The sequence below is a fragment of the Macrotis lagotis genome, chromosome X, assembly GCF_037893015.1.
Source record: "Macrotis lagotis isolate mMagLag1 chromosome X, bilby.v1.9.chrom.fasta, whole genome shotgun sequence".
Classification (NCBI taxonomy): domain Eukaryota; kingdom Metazoa; phylum Chordata; class Mammalia; order Peramelemorphia; family Peramelidae; genus Macrotis; species Macrotis lagotis.
The window spans coordinates 240,063,396-240,082,625 of record NC_133666.1 but is presented as its reverse complement, the minus strand read 5'-3'; the positions used below and the strand labels follow the sequence as shown (position 1 = coordinate 240,082,625).

The 19,230-nt window shown below is 34.2% G+C and overlaps 1 protein-coding gene across 4 annotated transcripts in view; it reads right to left on the bottom strand.

Moving 5' to 3' along the window:
- Positions 1-1,923: 1,923 nt before the first annotated feature.
- The window catches only part of BDP1 (BDP1 general transcription factor IIIB subunit), a 102,034-nt gene continuing 84,727 nt past the window's right edge, over positions 1,924-19,230 (bottom strand). For 3 of the 4 annotated variants that reach the window (XM_074204211.1, XM_074204213.1, XM_074204214.1), the window contains 8 exons: positions 16,616-16,781; positions 15,498-15,561; positions 13,039-13,225; positions 12,287-12,491; positions 10,616-10,658; positions 6,034-6,304; positions 5,620-5,866; positions 1,924-4,498 (listed from right to left, as the gene is read on the bottom strand). In XM_074204211.1, the coding sequence (XP_074060312.1) occupies positions 4,361-4,498; positions 5,620-5,866; positions 6,034-6,304; positions 10,616-10,658; positions 12,287-12,491; positions 13,039-13,225; positions 15,498-15,561; positions 16,616-16,781 (1,321 nt within the window). In that variant the 3' untranslated portion in view covers positions 1,924-4,360. The remainder of the gene's footprint in view (positions 4,499-5,619; positions 5,867-6,033; positions 6,305-10,615; positions 10,659-12,286; positions 12,492-13,038; positions 13,226-15,497; positions 15,562-16,615; positions 16,782-19,230) is intronic. The other variant, XM_074204212.1, reaches the window with a different exon arrangement.

Sequence of the window (19,230 nt, the reverse complement as noted above, 5' to 3'; positions counted from 1 at the left end):
GCTGAAATGAATTATTTTACTGTAGGATTACTTTTTATAAACTGATTTGAACTTGAATTCATACAAAAACTGCCTTTACTTTTGAGGTTGATATGTTCCAAGTAGTCACATAAGCCCTTGATACCTCATCTGTGGAAGACTCATGGGATATATCCCAAGAGTCCACATGGGACATGAGAGAAACAGCCTATGACATTGTAGACCAAGAGGCAGGGTGTGGCTCCATCAGAGACTTCTGCTCCTAGAGGGAAGGAGCTGACATCAGATGGGAACCTTTAGTCAAATATGGACCCAGGAAAACCTGTGCTGAATGAAGCCTGATCCCGGAGAGAAGGAGCTAGCACTGAACTGGCAGATTTATGATCGAGTGCCCAAAAAGAGGGGAAATAATCAGAATAGCAGGAACCATTAAACCAAGACCCCTAAGAGGTCAGGAACTGAATATAACACAGAGATATGATGTAAAAGAAAAAAATACTTTGTCCTTTGTTGCTACTGTGGAAAGATTTTATCTATTTATCTTTGTTAAATCTCATACCATCAAGCCATCCTATGATTCAACTGGACCATGGAGGCCCTTATGAGAAGGGAAAGAATCCTCTCAGTTGTCTGTATGCTCTAAGTTTTTTTTTTTTTTGCCAACGTAAGTCAAAAGTTTTTCATAATTGTCTAAGGACCCAGGTACAAGTCTTTTCTGTATTTTGTACAAATCAAACATCTGCTAGATTGAATGTCGTGATTATCCTGAGTTGCTCTGGAAATAACTTGGGAGAACAAGTTGAGCCAGATACCCAAGTTCCAGGAAAGAATTAAGAGACATATTCATAATTATAATTGTATTCTTGTGTTTGGAAGAGTTAGCATAGAATCAGACCACATTTCCCTACAACTGAAGTTTTTTTTACAAGTCATCATAGATACGATACCAATCTTCTTTGCAAGCTCCTAAACATTTAAGGGCATAAAAAACTTCGTGTGAAGTTGGGCTCCCTTGGATTTGGTTGACCATTAATGTTTTCAATATCAAGCCGAGGTAGATTGTACCCAGAGATGCTAAAGTCACTATGTTCTTGACTCATTGAACCTGAACTAAATGCTGGCATTATAATTGCCTCTAACAAGAAGTTACATTTCACATGTGAAACTTTGCATCCATTTTTCTTCAGAATAAGCAGAAAACGGAAAGACCAAAATAAGGAATACGTACCTCATGCTTTCAAAAAAACTGAATTTATGCAGTGTTTTAAGATTGCAAAGTACTTCATATATAGAATCTCATCTGATCCTCACAAAAACCTTTTAAGGGAGGCTGTACAGGTATTGTTAACTCCCATTTTACAATTGAGGAAAGCAAAATTGGGAAGTGAAGGTGCTTAGTCATACAACTAGTTTTAGAAATGGAATCTGAACTCAGAAAAAACAAAACTGTACAAAGTGGCTTTAATTCCTCCATATCAAGTTGTGAATAACTATTTTATTTTTATTTTTGCCTTTTGCAAGGCAATGGGATTAAGTGGTTTCTTCAAGGTCACACAGATAGGTAATTATTATGTGTCTGAGGTCATATTTGAACTCAGGTCCTCTTGACTCCAGGGCTGGTGGTCTATTCACTGTGCCACCTAGCTGCCCCATGATAAATATAAAATACTTCCTGTTTGGATCCCTCATTTGTAGGTTATTGTAGATAAATAAGTATGTTGTCTTTCAAAAATTAAGACTAAAAGGACAGAGGATGAGTGATATAAAATTACTTTTATTATTCACATAATTTACATATATGAAAGATCATAACTTTCTCTGAAACAAGAAAGTTTACAGATGAGCATATTTTCTCCATTTTTATCAATAAATTGTTAGGCAACATAGTATAGAGGATCACTTCTATTTCAAATCACAAGTATGCAACTTAGCAGGTATTCATAGAAAAAAATCTGTTTTTTGCATTAATCATTCCTGAACTTTTTTTTCTTTAGAATAATCACTTCCTATTTTCAGAAATGCATTTTGAGACAGTACACATAATCTGATCTATATAGGAATTAGAAAAAAAAGTATTTGTATTTCACAGGGAATGATAAATCATGTTTTCTGTAATCAATATTTTATAAAATACAAAATTGAAACCTTTTGAATTTAAGGCCTAAAATATTTGTGAATAAATCTTTTCATTTTCATGGTAGGATTAAATTTGCTTTAATGTCTCTTTCTGAGAACACTTTTTCCTCACAGAGTCATTTAACCGATTGACTTGATTTCTTAAAACAATTAGATAAACCCACTGCATACATAATAAACATTACATTTCCCCAAAAGCTGCTGTTTAGAAACGAAATCTGCAAGATTTAATTAGCACTGTTCATAAAAAGTAGTTTGCAAGGGGTAAATTAAACTACTGTTCCATCGTACAATCTAAAACTGAAAACAAATTCAGAGAAGAAATTTAGCTTAAGACTTTTTTAAAAACACCACAGTGAAAACACAGTATGATAATTATCATGATTTTTCTGTATTTGATGCTTATTTGCATAAAAACATATAAATGCATTATCTCCCCTCTAATTCTGATGCTACCTCATGGACTTTAGACTTACTCTCCCATTTTTTATGGGTCCTACAAAGTAGGAGTTACTATAGAAGAAAAAATTTCTTAGGAATTTGATTTGAATCAAGAATCATTTCCCCCCCTTAATTTGGCTTATAAAAAACCTAAATTACACCTATGATTAATTTACCCAGTTTTTGCTTGCCTTGCTTTTAACCTGTCAGAAGAGGGAGGCAAGTGAGAAATCTTGTAATCAGTTCCCACCAGCCATCCCCCATTCTCCCAGTCTGAACTCAACACTATACATTTCCTGGTTACTTAGATGTCTCTTCCACAAGTTCTAGTACTCTACCTGTAAAACTGGAGTAATTCCATCACATTCTGGTCCCTTTCCTTCCTCAATTAGTTTTAACAGTAAATGTATATCCTACATAGGAAATTTATATAATTATTTTTCAACAAATAACTTTTTCTTGCAGTATGGTAACATGTTTCGTTATAGTTAACCAGGCACAGAAAGAATAAGAACATTTTTGTAAGTGATAGTAGATTCGGAAACTCATTTTTTCCTCTGTGAAATGAGGATTTTTAGTTTACCTTCTGAAGAGTTTTACTTTCAAGAGTCATGACTTCAAACACAAAATAATTAATATTTTGGAAGGTTTTAACAGAATTGCTGATGGGGGGGGGGGAGATAGGGGGTGCCAGATTATGTAAATGAGTAACTAGACCTTGAATTTACAACTCTTTAAATGGCCAAGAGTTTAAACTGAAAACAAAGTTTATGTTATGGCTTCATTTCAATTGTCTAAATGTCCTAAGTCAAACTGTTTAGGTAGAAATTAGGGGAGAAAGAAGCAGCAAAAAAAAAAAAAGACTTACAATTTACAATCATTAACTTATGGAAAGAATTTTGCCTATCCAGCTGAAAATACCATGCAAGATTTTTTTTTCTTGTTGGAAAGAATGTGCTTATCGTGAGTTAATAGAAAAAACTCATCTAAAAGAGGATTGAGAGCTAAGTCAGTCAAGTAAGATATGAGGGGGAAACTCCCTGGTTTCACAACTCCCAAGAGACCAAACATAATCCATTATAATAATCATGGCCAATGGCTTCAAAATTAAGGAAGAGTTTCCTAACTGGATATATACATTCATTTCTACTTTACGAGTCAGTCAGGTGAAAAGACTAAAAACAGAACAGCATCCTTATAAATAAATAGAAAATAAATAAATAAGCTTTTTGATGTTTCACCTTTGTACAAGTACTGAAGTTAAATATTTACTTTTCATTTTGAACCATCAATCTTACATCAATATGAATTCTTTTATTACAAAAATACATATTTATAGTCAGAGAAATAGTTGATAATAGAAAATGACTGCTTCTTTGCCATTTTCTAAAGTTTTACAATATGCTTCCATCTACATACAGAGGCAAATTAAAAGGCCCCTACCAAAAAATTACTTCACAAAAAGAAGTGTTCACTAAATGTTATATACAATTAACCTCCAAAGACATCAGACCAATGATTAAAAAGGCATCTATCTGTGACACCACAAAGTGTCCATATGTGGCCAGCATAGGAGGGTCAAAATGTAAACAAGAGCCATTATTTGTTTGGTAAATCAGTCTTAACTGTCTGACTCAAACAACTTGAGAGAAAAATCCATAATGAATTCCAGTGATTTTAAAAGCTTGAAGACCAAGTTCATTAAATACAAAATAAACCCAAGAAAAACCAACAGTGATCCGTTAGTTAAATACTGCTTTGTTGTTGCAATTCAGAATTAAAATTCCAAGCTCTGTAAAAAGCTTCAGTTTTGCTCTGTTTCATCAACTTCCATAAAAATATCACTAAAAAAATATTCAGTGACTTTAGTTGGCTCCTCTTCAGTTTCCATCTTTTGGACATTTTTACAACTTTCTTCTTCAAATGATTGATCACAGGAAACCTAATAAGGTGAGAAAAATAAATATTGAAAAGTAGTACATTATAGAATGCTTTCAGTTGATATGCTACCAAATTTTGCCAAACTACTTATAACTGTTTTCTTTTTAAACTTTTGTTATAAAGAAAAGTTAACTGGGGGCATGGGAATTTTCTTTAGAAATAAAGAAAATATAGCAATAAAAATAAATTTTAAAAAAAGAATACCACACTACACTAAAATACAAAATTATTATTTTCTTGTAATGACTTTTTTTCATAAAAGTCTTCTCTTGACTTTATCTATATATCAGTTAGGTTATGTAGGTTAAGGTATCTTTGGAGGCATTCAATGTAGGAGCAAACAATCCTACATTTCATAATAGCTCCTAATGAAATCATTTTACTGTGTTAAAAGTATAACATGTAAGCTTGATAAACCAGTCTTAACTGCTTGACCAGTTTGAGGGAACCCAATCAAGAAATTAAACCAATTAGAGTGACTGCTCTCCAGAAAAATCAAGAGGGCCAGCTCCTGACATTCAAAGGGGCAAAGACATTTTCAGTCACCTAGAGAGTGCAACTAAAAATAAATGATATTGCATTATAAAAACATTTCAGTAATAGGAATTGAGTATTTAGTTGCAAGGCAAATGCAATTTTTTTTTAAAGTTTTTACAAGGCAATGGGGTTAAGTGGCTTGCCCAAGGCCACACAGCTAGGTAAATATTAAGTGTCTAAGGCCGGATTTGAACACAGGTACTCCTGACTGTAGCGCCAGTGTTCTATCCACTGTGCCACCTAGATAGATGCCCCCAAATGAAATTTTTAAACAACAGAATATATATGAGCGGATGAGACCATAATTATTCTTTATTCATCCTTTCTTTTTTTGCTATTTTTGGGTATTAAAGAAATTGTATTAAAGCTCCTAATATGGATTAGATAAATGACTTTGATTCAAAAATTTCTCCAAGACTACTCCCTTTACAAAATAAAAACTTTTCCTCTTCTTTTCAGTGTTTTATTTTCTTGCCATTCCTAGTATTCACATAAAAAAGTTTTCAACACTGTTAATCATTATGTACATGTCATTAACTTCATTTTGCACAGAAGCAATAAAATACAGAAGAAAACTATTCATACCTGAGGCGTTGAGCTACTAATAGTACTGGCTTCAGAATGAGACTCAGCACTTGTAGGTGGAGGGGGACAATCATCTTCCTTTTTTCTCTTGCTTTCATTTAATAGAGTTGATCTTCTAAAATTATGCCTTGATACAGGTATAAGAGGTTTCAGGCGCTTTTGACTATTTATTGGTGTGGTTTCTTCAGATTCCATATTACTCTTTGAACATATCAAAGATAAAAATCCCAGAGGTCTCCGGCCAGGCCTAGAAACAGAAATAAAAGACAATTTTGATTAAAGTTTGGAACTCCTTTATTTCAGTTCAAGAAAAAGAGTTTATCATTCACGATGACACTGAATCTGTTTAAAGTATATATTTATTTAATAAATTTAAAAAAGGAAAGAAATCGTTAAAAGATTTATTTTTTATACCTGGAAAACAAAGAAGAGGATTTGCTTCTCTGTTCTAAGTGTTGAGTAGCCCCGCTTCTTTTCTGCTTGTCAGATACTACAATCTCATCCTGAGGTAAATGAGGAAGATTCTCTTCTTTTTGAGTGCATGTCACTACACCACAAGATTCAGATTCTGAATCTTGAACAGTTGGCTCTGACTGTTCTTTTTCTGTCTTCTCAAGTTCTGCAATACATGTGCTTTCCAAGTTAGGCACAACTGTCTGCTTTTCACAAGATTCTCCAGAAAACACTAAAAAAGTGAGTACAATGAAGCAAATTACTCAGGAAAAGTATTTATTTAAATGATCTGAAATACTTTAAAACTATCAGCAATTAACAAAAATTGTCATATATCTAGTTTACTATAAGCAATAATAAATCATTATGGAACATTTAAGAAGTTCATTCAGAATAAGTTGAATTGATTAAATTGGAAAATGGCTGACATTTCTGTGCCAAAAAAAAAAGTTAAAGCACCACACTGCAATGAAAGTAAATGATGTACTACCCTCTGACTTAGGTCTAAGACAGAGGAAAGGTCCTATTTGTGCAAAAATATTTATAGAAATACTTTTCTTTGGGATCACACTTTGTTTATTAATAATTCTATATTATTCAATTTTGTTTTGTTTTCATTTATACTGACGTGATCATTATTGCAAATAGTTTTCCTGCTTGTATTAGCTTATCCATATCTTATGTTTCTATTTATTCAAAGTCATCATTGACCTGTCTGACCTCAGTACAGACCATCATCATCCTTCATCAGAATTACTGCAATCCTGCCTCAAGTTTCTCCCCCCTCTTTGCTCCATTTTGTTAAGCTGTCAAAATAATTTTTCTTTTTCTTCTTATTTTTAAAAATTCTGTTTTCCAATTATATACAATAGTAGTTTCCACCTATCATTTTTGTAAGGTTTTGAATTTTACAATTTCCCCCCACAGAAGATAGTCTGATAATCTTTACATTGTTTCTAAGCTATACACTAATTGAAACTGAATGTTATAAGAGAGAAATCATATACTTAAGGAGAAAATAAAATATTAGAGATAACAAAATTATGTAGTACCTAAGACACAAAGTGATTTTTCTAAAAGACACATCTAATCATATCACCTCTTTCACTCAACAAAATCCAGTGACACCTTATCAAGTACAGGATCAAAGATAAAGGCCTCAGACATTTAAAGTCTTTCATAATTTGGTCCCTTGGTCACCCTTTCTTCAGCTAAATGGGCTATGTGATATTTCTTGCACACAATTCTCCATCTCCATCTATGTCTTTCTTCTGGCTGTCCCCCTTAACTGGAATTCTTTCTCTTTTCACCTTTGCCCCTTAAGCTTCCTTGATTTGTTCAAGATTCAGCTCAAATCCTAACTTAACTTCTATAGGAAGCGTATCCTGATACTTCCTGTGCATGCTCCCTAAAAATATCTTCTATTTACTGTGCACACTACCATTACTAAATCTTAACAAAAGGGTAAACTGAGGCAAATCTCCATTTATACTATCAATAAACGGCCAATGGATTGCCTCCATTATTCCCAGAGACCCCTGAGCTAAAGGACAGTTTCCCCTCATAAGGGTTTTAGATAGTACAGAACAAAGAACAGAGCAAAGTAAACAACATCATGGGATTAAGGGCAATGATGGATTACAGATCTGAGAACCTCACAACTGCTTGGAAGTTTGGAAATGGGAACTAGCAACAACCCCTTCCTCTCTCAAGAAACTAAGCACTCATTGTTTGAGTCTGGGTACAAAAAAGCAGCTCACAATTTTGAATAGCAAGCAAACATCCTTGAAAGATAATTTGATAGAATAAAGATATCAGGCCCAAACTTCCTTGCTTTCTCAAGCATTCCCCAAGGTTAATTAAATACCTTGAAGCAAAAAAGCTGGATTTTTAAATTTAACCAGGGTTTATCTTCAGAGGAGGATTATGAAGCAAAACAAACAAACAAAACCCAAACCCAAAAGAATAACATCATATGGCTTGGCTACCTGTCTAAGAAAAGTTTATGGATGAACTCAAAAAAGTCTTTAAAAATCAATTAAGAGAGAATGGAAGAATTTTTTTTAAAAAATAAGAACAATCAGAGGCGGCTAGGTGGTGGAGTGGATAAAGCACTGGCCTTGGAGCCAGGAGTACCTGGGTTCAAATCGGGTCTCAGACACTTAATAATTACCTAGGTGTGTGGCCTTGGGCAAGCCACTTAACCCCATTTGCTTTTGCAAAAAAAACAAAAAAAACAAAAAAAAAAAACAAAAAAAAAACAATCAGGGGCAGTTAGGTAGTGCAGCTGGTACTGCATGGGCTCTGGAGTCAGGAGGACCTGAGTTCAAATCCAGCCTCAGACACTTAATTGCCCAGCTGTGTGGCCTTGGGTAAAGCCACTTAACCCCACTGCCTTGCCAAAAAAAAAAACAGAAACAATCTGGGGCAGCTAGGTGGCACAGAGGATAGAGCACCAGCTATGGAGTCAGGAGGACCTGAGTTCAAATCCAACCTCAGACACTTAATTACCTAGATGTGTGACCTTGGGCAAGTCACTTAACCCCATTTCCTAGCCAAAAAGCCCCCCCAAATAAAAATAAATAAAAATAAGAACAATCCAAGAAAAATGAGAATATTATGGGAAAAAAGGTCAACAACTAAAAAAGGAGATTCAGAATCTTTTAAAGTTACTTCTTTTTTTGTGTTTTGCTTTTTTCAAGACAATGAGATTAAGTGACTTGCCCAAGGTCACACAGCTGAGTAGCTATTATGTGTCTGAGGCCAAATTTGAACTCAGGTCCTCCTGACTCCAGGGTCAGTGAACTATCCACTGTGCCACCTAGCTGCCCAAGGTCCAGAATCTTAATCCAGGGAAAGTCAGTGAAGCTATGAGACTAAGAAATAATAAACTATGAAGAAGAAAAAATAGGAGAGAATATGAAACAATTTAAATGAAAAAAACTGATAAGAAAACACCTAAGAATAAATCAGACTATTTGAAAGCTAAAGTCAAAAAAGTAATCTCGAGACAATAATACAAGAAATAAAGAAAATTGTCCTGAAGTATTAGAATAAGAGGAGAAAGCAGAAATAGAAAAAAATCACTGATCATCTTGAAAGAGAGCTTAGGAGGAAAACTTACAGAGATATCATAGCCAAATTTTGAAACAGCTAGGTCAAGGAGAAAAACAATACAAACAACAAGGGAAAAATTATGAGGGATTTAATGATGTTGAACTATGTGTATTCCTGCATGGGAAGAAGATACTGATAACTCATGAACTTTTTCATTTATAAGAGCTGTTAGAAGGAGCATACATATATAGACAAGACACAGGAAGGAGTTGAATATAATGGTATAATATAGTAAAAAGATGGAGTCAATGGGTGATAAAGGAAAGTCCTGGGAGGAAGGGAAAGGAGATGAAAAAGAAGCTAAGAAATGTCACATAAGAGTCAAGAAAAAGCTTTTTCAATGGGGAGGGGGGAATGAGTGAGCATTCTCAACAGAAATGGCTCAGAGAGGAAATAACATACACACTTAATAGGGTGAGGAAATCTATCTTAACCTAGAGAAAAATGAGAAGAAAGGGATGGGATAAGGGGGAATGGGGGGAGGGAAGGGGGGGGGGGGATAGGTGACAGAAGAGAGGGAAGATTGAGGGAGAGGGTACTCAGTTACAGGATCAGGAAGAAAGAGGGGAGAGAGAGAATAGAATAAATGAGAGTGGGGTGGAATAGAGTGAAGGTGCAGCTAGTAATAACTGTGGGAAAAATATTGAAGCAACTTCTCTGGTGGACTTATGATAAAGAAAGCAACTCACCCCAGAGACAGAGCCATTGGAATCTGAACACAGGCTGAAGTACATTTTTTTTTCTCTCTCTTATTATTCTTGAGGTTTTTCATCTTCGGGGGGGGGGGGCGGTTATGTTTACTTTTATAACAAAATTATTGCAATAATAGTAATAATAAATTAAAGTTCACTTGCACCCCCCCCAAAAAATAAAAATAAAACTGGAAGTATGGACTACGGTCATTTAGTATAAATTTGGCTTCAGGGCTAAAAAAAAAATTCTGATAATTATTTGTTTGGGGACTAAAATAAGATGCTAACAACTAGCACATTGCTTTTGTGGAAGGCAAAGGAAACCCTCTTAATTCCAATGTAAAGGAAAGAACAAGAAAATATTACTAAGATCCTAAGAAGCAAAGTCTAAAGATATCATTAATAGTAATGATGAATCACATAACTTGTTTCTCATTACCACACAGCAATGCCAAGTGTCATTCCAATTTTACAGATGAGATTACCTGAGGTTTGAGAGGTTTCACAATGGTTCCACAGTTACAAAATACAGAAGTCAGAATTTCTACTGACAGGAAGTCTTGGTACTCTTGGTATTACCAGGGTGAGGTCTCATTTAAACCATAATGTCTGAGACTGGTTTATAATTGGATCACTATGACTCATTTCAAAGGACTAACTCAAGTTTGTGAAATACCCAGTTAGATTAAGGTCCTTCATGATGATGAACAAAATGTAAACACCAAATCCCTCACCTGCAGCATTCTTGTACACATCTGTGGATTCTTCTGGGGACACCTGTTTTAAATAAATGTTATTAAAGTTAGAAATATATTTCTTTCTTCTTCTTAGTGCAGTTTTAAGTTTAAAGCTTAAGAGTTATTCAAGCTTAGTCTTAGTGCAGTTTTAAGTTTAAAGCTTAAGAGTTATTCAAAGATACTTTTCAGCTACTAAATCTTGAAACTGTTGTCTTTAACAAATGTATTAGAAATCAAAATGTTAGAGATAATTAGACATATTTAAGTCTATCTTTTCACTTCGAAGATGAAATTTATTTATTAAATATCACAGATTTAAATCCAATGCATAAGAATGCAAGTTGAGATCAGCAATTTGAATGAGATGACAAAGTATCTTCTTAAAAAAAACAAAACCCTGATGATTAGAGTATAGTTATGATAATCAAGGCTACAGGTTCAATTCCAAATTGGAATTGTGCTTCATGAATTTAGGAATTTACTTTAGTTTGGGCCAGTCATCTACAAATGGATGCTACTTTTTTACGTATAAAATGCTGCTAGAAAAATTATCAAGTCTCTGGGCCTTATAGTGGTGGTTCAATAGTGCCACTTTTATATACAAAGAGTATATTTTATAAATCATAAAATAAGACTTCTTACTGACAAAATACAAACTTAGGATCATCCATCAAAGTGTAGATTAAAGTGTGAAATAAAGAGCACAGAATAAAACAGTATTCTTGAAAGAAATGACAATAATTCGTAATCATTGGAACTTAAGGAAATATCTCATATTTTCATACTTATTGTAGAAGGGATATCTTAAGTCTTCTAGAGTCTAAAGTCTTAAGTCTTCCCTCAGTCTACAGATTAAATGACTTGCTTAGAGTCACAGAGGTAAAATAACAAGAAGGGAAAATGACAAGGCAGAGATGTAAGTCATTTGCTCTAACTTTAAAAAGGATATATCCAAAGGAAGTTTCATTCTACTGTTTCCCCTAATATATCTGAGAAGGAATACATAATGAGAAAAGGAAGACTGATATGTAAATCTGGGCACTGTAAGGATATGTCCCAAAGTTTATCTCTCCATTTACTTCTGAAATGTATTTCCTTGATTAGTTCAGATTATTCACACTAGTACACAATCTAATAAATAATATAGATGCAACTCTCACTTGTTCCCTCAGTTATGAATTAAGAATGTGAACTTTACTCACAGTTTTCTTATTCTTTCAGAGGAGAACAAATACTATGTTAACTTTTCATCTGTGAGAGAGATTATTGCTCTTTATTCTTTCCTTTGAGAAGAATCTTTTGGCACTATTTTTCTCCACATGCATGAACATCTAACAACAATACAGTTGACCTTTCTTTTTTTTTTCCTTAGGTTTTTGCAAGGCAAATGGGGTTAAGTGGCTTGCCCAAGGCCACACAGATAGGTAATTATTAAGTGTCTGAGACCAGATTTGAACTCAGGTACTCCTGACTCCAAGGCTGGTGCTTTATCCACTACGCCACCTAGTTGCCCCTCAGCTGACCTTTCTATGGTACTTTGAGGTTTAGAGAATTCCTAACAGTTATAGTACCTGCTGTTTACTTTTGTCTCTCCATTATATTTGGTCTATTTCAAACTCCAAACAGAAAAAAGAGATGATAGACTATGATTATCTCAGGTCTTCTTACCTCAGAGGTGATTTTCAGACAGTGCTCTTCTACAGTGGAAGCATTAAATGTTGTAGGAATGACAAGGCCAGTGCTTTCTTCAAGGCTACAGCCAAGAGTTTCACTACTAAGTGTTAGATCCAAAACAGCTGTGGGATTTTCAGGCTGTACATCCTTCCCATAACTAGATAAATTTGTGCCATCTTCACCAACTGTGAAATTCAAGCTGCAGTTAAAATAAATTAGATTCTATTACTAAGTCTCATTTCAATGAAAAAATGATGACAAATTATGTACTACCATAAAATTTTACTTTCTAATTATATTCATAATTAAGGTCTGATCTCAACTTGCATTCTTATGCATTGGATTTAAATCTGTGATATTTAATAAATAAATTTCATCTTCGAAGTGAAAAGATAGACTTAAATATGTCTAATTATCTCTAACATTTTGATTTCTAATACATTTGTTAAAGACAACAGTTTCAAGATTTAGTAGCTGAAAAGTATCTTTGAATAACTCTTAAGCTTTAAACTTAAAACTGCACTAAGACTTTTAATATTCTATATAGATTAGAAGATAATCTAACACTTTTTAAGAGAAATTAGAAAAAAAATATATTCAAGAAAATAGCCAACATACAAATGTCTCCCCCCCCAAATATGAGAATGGAAATAATACTACTCTTTAGCCTACCCAGAAGCTAACATAAAATATTTAAGGTAACTACAAATAAAATTTCAACAAAAATAGTGTTTTTCATAATTTACCTCAAGAGTTCCCTTTCTTCTTTATTCACTGGTTTAACTAATATGGGTGCTGGCAACAGGGGGCCAGAAGTCAATGAATTCGACAAACCAGTAAACTCCTCTGCTGAGTCTATTGGGATTTCCACCAGAGTTAAAATGAATGTCTGCTCCTCCTCTTCTCCCTGATGTTCACCAGCAACCAGATTCACTATCAGAGTTTAAGAGTCAGTAATGAAAATCTGAACTAGGATGTGTTAGTAATTTTTTTATAAATCATATTAGCCTTAGCACACAAGATCATACAAAATACAAATGAAAATATTTCTAAAACAGTGATGATTGTATTTAGCTCAAAGAAAGAATAACATTCACATTTCAGTTTGGTATAGAAATCTCTATTACCACACGGGAAAGTCAAAAGGGAAAGGGTTATAAGAAAGTGTAAATGATTGAGGGGGAGGGGTTGGGGTGAATTGTAAGAAACCATAATCAGAAGCAAAACCCTTTTGAGACTAGATGGAGTAAGAGAGGAAAATCGGGGAAGGGGAGGGAGACAAAAAAAGAAAAGAGAGAGTATGTGAGAGAGAAGGATTAATGGGGGGGGGGGGGAATAAGATGGAAGGAAAAACAGTAATCATTAAGAAAAAACAGTAATCATAATGGAAAAAAATTTTCACAGCAAGTTTCTCTGATAAAGAACTCATTTCTTAAAAATACAGAGAAATGAATCAACTTTATAGAAATAAGAGCCACTTCTCAATTGATACATAGTCAAAGGATATGAACAGGCAGTTTTCAAGCAAAGTTATCAAAGCTATCAATAGTCAGCTATCAACAATCATGTGAAAAAATATTCCAAATTCACTATAATTTGAGAAATGCAAATTAAAACTCCAAGCCACTATCCCACAATTATCAGGATGATAAATATTGGAAGGGATGTGGGAAAACTGAGACACAATTAGCGTTTGTCTTTCCTTTTTGAAGAGGACCACATGAATTGGATTTGAGTGAGGAGATGCTGTGCTAAGTCACCAGCCTCACTTTCTCCTTCAGAACATCTGAGTCCAGGATAACTGGAGGTAATACAAGGTAACCAGGGTTAAGTGATTTGCCCAAGGTCACACAGTTAGTTAGCGTCAAGTCTGAGGCTGGATTCAAACTCCTGACTCCAAAGTCAGTGCTCTATCCACTGTGCCACCTAGATGCCCAGAACACTATTGCACTGTTGGTAAAATTATATACTGACTCAACCATTCTATAAAGCAATTTGGAATTATGTTGAAAGGGCTATAAAATTATGCATACCCTTTAACCAAGCTATCACTACTAATTCTTTATCCTAAAGAGATTAAAAAATTAATGGAGAAAAGGGGGGAAAGGCTCTATAAGTATAAAAATATTTAAAGCTGTTCTTTTTGTGGTGGCAAAACTAGAAATTGACAGGATGTCCAACAATCAGGAAATGGCTGAATATGTAGTTGTATGGGATTTTGATGGAACACTACTGTGCTATAAGAAATGACAATCAAGATGCTCCAGAAAAACCTGGGAAGACTTACATGAATTGATGTAAAGTGAAGTGAGCAAAACCAGAACACTGTACACAGTAATAGCAATATTGTATGATAAACTATGAATGATTTAGCTATTCTCAGCAATTACAATGATCAAATATAATTCTGAAGGACTTATAAAACATGCTATCCATCTTCAAGAGAAAGAGTCTGAAGGCAAATTGAAACATACATTTTTATTTTCTTCATTTTTCTTGAGTTTTTGGTCTTTGTTTTGTTTCACAATATGACTAACACAGAAATATGTTTTGTATGATAGCACATGTATAATCTATATCAAACTGCTTATCTTCTCAAATAAGGGAAGCAGAGAGAGAATTTGGAACTCAAATGTTAAAAAAAATTTTTACATGTAACTGGGGAAAAATAAAATATAAAAAGAGAAGATTATTCACTATGAGGAGGGTAATTTAAAAGATGCCTAATTTAAAACTTTAACACGTAGCTGAGGGGGATGGGTTGGGTGGACTGTGGGAAACAGTAGTCAGAAGCAAAACCCTTTTGAGAATAGATATAAAATAGGTTCTTATGAATGTTAAAAAAAAATATTTTATTTTAATGGGTCAAAATAAGGGCAAAATATCAGGAAGATAATATGGGTAACATCTCACTTTATATACAGGGTAGCTAAGTGGCATAGCAGATAGAGTGCTGGGTCTGGAATCAGAAAGACCTGAGTTCAAATTCAACCTCAGATACTTACTGTGTGACCCTGGCCAAGTCACTTACCCTGTTTGCCTCAGTTTCCTCATCTGAAAAATAAGCTGGATAAAGAAATGTCAAACCATTACATTATCTTTGTTAAATAAAACAAAACAAAAAAAGACTCCAAATGGTTTCATGAAGAGTTGGACCCAAATGAAACAAATGAGTAACAAACAATACCTGTATCACCTGCCATACCTGTATCATCTGGGATGATTACATTTTGTTGTTCAACTTCTGTAGCATTATTCAATGTACAATGCTATAAAAATTCAAATTGAATTATTTTAGGACAATTTGACAAAATGAACAATCACTAGATTTAGATTTATGGAGTTATTTGTTTTTTGTTTTTTTTTTTTTGCTAGGCAATGGGGTTAAGTGGCTTGCCCAAGGCCACACAGCTAGGTAATTATTAAGTGTCTGAGGCCGGATCTGAACTCAGGTACTCCTGACTCCAGGGCCGGTGCTCTATCCACTGTGCCACCTAGCTGCCCTATGGAACCAAAAATATTTTAAAATGTGAAAACATTTAAAAATCTTCATTTGTGTATATGCATACATAGGAAGAAACCTATGAGTGAAAACTGAAGTATTTTTACTGTAAGCATGCTGACTGAATCACCTAAACAATTTCTATCCAATGAAGTAATTTAGATGGTGGTCCTAAACCTTTTTATTTTACATAGCAAGCACCAACTTGATAGAAAAAAAAGTTATGTAGAAAAATAAATTTACCTCTCAGCATTATCTCTGGCATATTGGCCTTTGACAGCAGTCATATTACTGAACACAAATTAGTAGACACATAAAATGTTCTGAGTGTAACACAGAGTAAAAGACAGAGAAAGTGACAGATCAAACTGCCACAGAGGTGCTTGTCAATCTGAAACTACTAAAGGGAACTGAGTCATGCATGGATAAAATATGAGAGAAATGAGGTTCAGGTTCTCCCCAACCATAAAGGGAATTAGAAAAAAAAGATTTCAGCACAAGCCCAGAGTCAAGGTCAAGAATTTATATGAATTTACTCTGTGTATGTTCATGTTCTATTAACTCCTTCTCATCCTTGCTTACCCTTAAACATCCAACTATAAAATTTCTCCAACAATTTACCAAAACCAAAAACTAACTCCAGGTATCAGTGTTTGAAAGAGGAGTGAGTAGTACCATACCTTCCAATCTTCCATTGCCATAATGAAAGCACTTCAACATAAAACAAATTGAAATATGCTCCTATTTATTCGATAATTCAATAACATAGAATTTGTAAAAAATTCAGGAAAGGAAAGCTGAAAATGATAAAAGTCTTTTACCTGGGCAAAATGAGTCAGTAATAAGTTGTCTCCACCATCATCATGGCTAGGAAATTCTGTTGAAATCTCAGCGAGATTATGGCTGATGTCATATGAACCAGTTATGGCTAGTGTAGAGGGAAATACCATTTGAGACTCTTGAGATTCCTTGTCCTGGTTTTCTTCACTGTAAGTTAAAAAATATGTGGAAAATAGGTAAAAAATTACAGAATTTTATTACTATATAGGCTTGAAAAAATTTTTTTTAATTTTTTTTGCTTAAGGCAATGGGGTTAAGTGACTTGCCCAAGGTCACACAGCTAGGCAATTATTAAGCATCTGAGGTCACATTTGAACTCAGGTACTCCTGACTCAAGGGCCAGTGCTCTATCCACTGCGCCACCTGGCTGCCCTCTTAAAGGCTTTTAATAATCTCATTTAATTCTCACATTTTAAACTGCTGAGAAAAAGAAATTCAGGTAAGTTCAGTGATTTTCCCAAGGTTGCAAAGTTACTAAGTAGCAATAGTATTTCTGCTATACAATACATAACTGGTAATTTTACAGATCATTTGATTATTTATTTTTAAAGCTATAAAAAAACCATTTTCATTAACATGTAGTTTGGAAAACTTGCTTAATGCCATTTTACAAATAGTGTTAATATCTAGTTATTTGGCATTTTCAAACTTGCAAAAAGCACTCATTTGATCCTCATGACAACTCTGGGAGGTAGATGGTATTGTCATGCTTTTTTTGTAGTTAGAAAATTAGTCAACCCTACCAATCAAAATTCCAAAAAAAATCAAATGAGTTAGAAAAAAGTTGTAAGTAAATTCATATGGAGAAATAAAAAGTCAAGAACTTCCAGGAATTTAATGAAAAAAAGCACAAAAGGCTTAACCCTACCCAATCTACAATTATATTATAAAGTATCAGTCATAAAAACTGTCTGATATTGGCTCTCTTGATAAAAATTGCCGGGAAAATTGGAAGTTAGTATGGAAGAAACTTAGATTAGACCAGCATCTCACACCCTATACCAAGATAAGATCCAAATGGATACAAGATTTAGACATAAAAAAAGTACTATAAGCAAATTAGAAGATCAAGGACTAGTTTACCTGTAATATCTATGGAAAGGGAAGCAGTTTATGACTAAGGAAGAGATGGAGATCACCAAAAACAATCTAGATGATTTTGAGTACATTAAATTAAAAAGCTTTTGCACACATAAAACCACTGCAACCAAGATCAAAAGAAATGTAATAAACTGGGAAACAATCTTTATAACTAATGTTTCTGACAAAGGGCTCATTTCTAAAATAAATAGAGAACTGAGTCATATTTAAAAAAAAAAGCCATTACCCAGCTGACAAATGGCCAAAGGATATGCAAAGGCAATTTACAGATAAGGAGATCAAAGCAATCCATAGTCATATGAAAAATTGCTCTAAATCATTACTTATTAGAGAAATACAAATTAAAGCTTCTCTGAGGTACCATCTCACACCTCTCAGACTGGCCAATATGACCAGAAAGGATAATGATCGTTGTTAGAAGGGTTGTGGGAAATCTGGGACACTATTACATTGTTGGTGGAGCTGTGAACTCATCCAGCCCTTCTGGAGAGGAATTTGGAACTATGACCAAAAAAAAGGGCAACAAAAATGTGCATAGTCTTTGATCCAGCAATACCACTACTGGGTCTATACCCTGAAGAGATGATGAAAAAGGGTGAAAACATCACCTGTACAAAAATATTTATAACAGTCCTGTTTGTGGTGGCAAAGAATTGGAAATCCAGTAAATGTCCTTCAATTGGGGAATGGCTTAGCAAACTGTGGTATATGTATGTCATGGAACACTATTTTTCTATTAGAAACCAGGAGGGATGGGAATTCAGGGAAGTCTGGAGGTATGTGTATCAACTGATGCTGAGTGAGGTGAGCAGAACCAGAAAAACACTGTACACCCTAACAGTAACATGGGGGTGATGATCAACCTTGATGGACATGCTTGTTTCATCAGTGCAACAATCAGGACAATTTTTGGCTGTCTGCAATGGAGAATACCATCTGTATCCAGATAAAGAGTCATGGAGCTTGAACAAAGATCAACTATTCACTTTAATTTAGGAAAAAAACCAGGTATCTTATTGTCTGATCTTGCTGTCTCTTATACTTTATGTTTCTTCCTTCTCAAGGATACGATTTCTCTCTCATCACACTCAATTTGGATCAATGTACAACATGGAAACAAAGTAAAGACTGACAGATTGCTTTCCATGGAGGGGTAGGGGAAGTAAGATTGGGGGGAAAATTGTAAAACTCAAATAACATCTTTGATAAAAAATAGATATTAAAAAAAGAGCTATCCCCTCAAAAAAAAAAAAATTCCATGAACTAAAGTGAAGTAAATAGAACACACACACACACACACACACACACACACACACACACACGAATTGGAAAAGCATACCACAAAAAAATAAAAATTAAAAAAAGAATTATCCAAAGAAAAAAAGTATATGATTTCTCTCTCTTCACACTCAATTTGGATCAATGTAGAACATGGAAACAATGTAAAGACTGACAAATTGCTTTTGGAGGGGGTGCAGAGAGAGAGAAGTAAGAT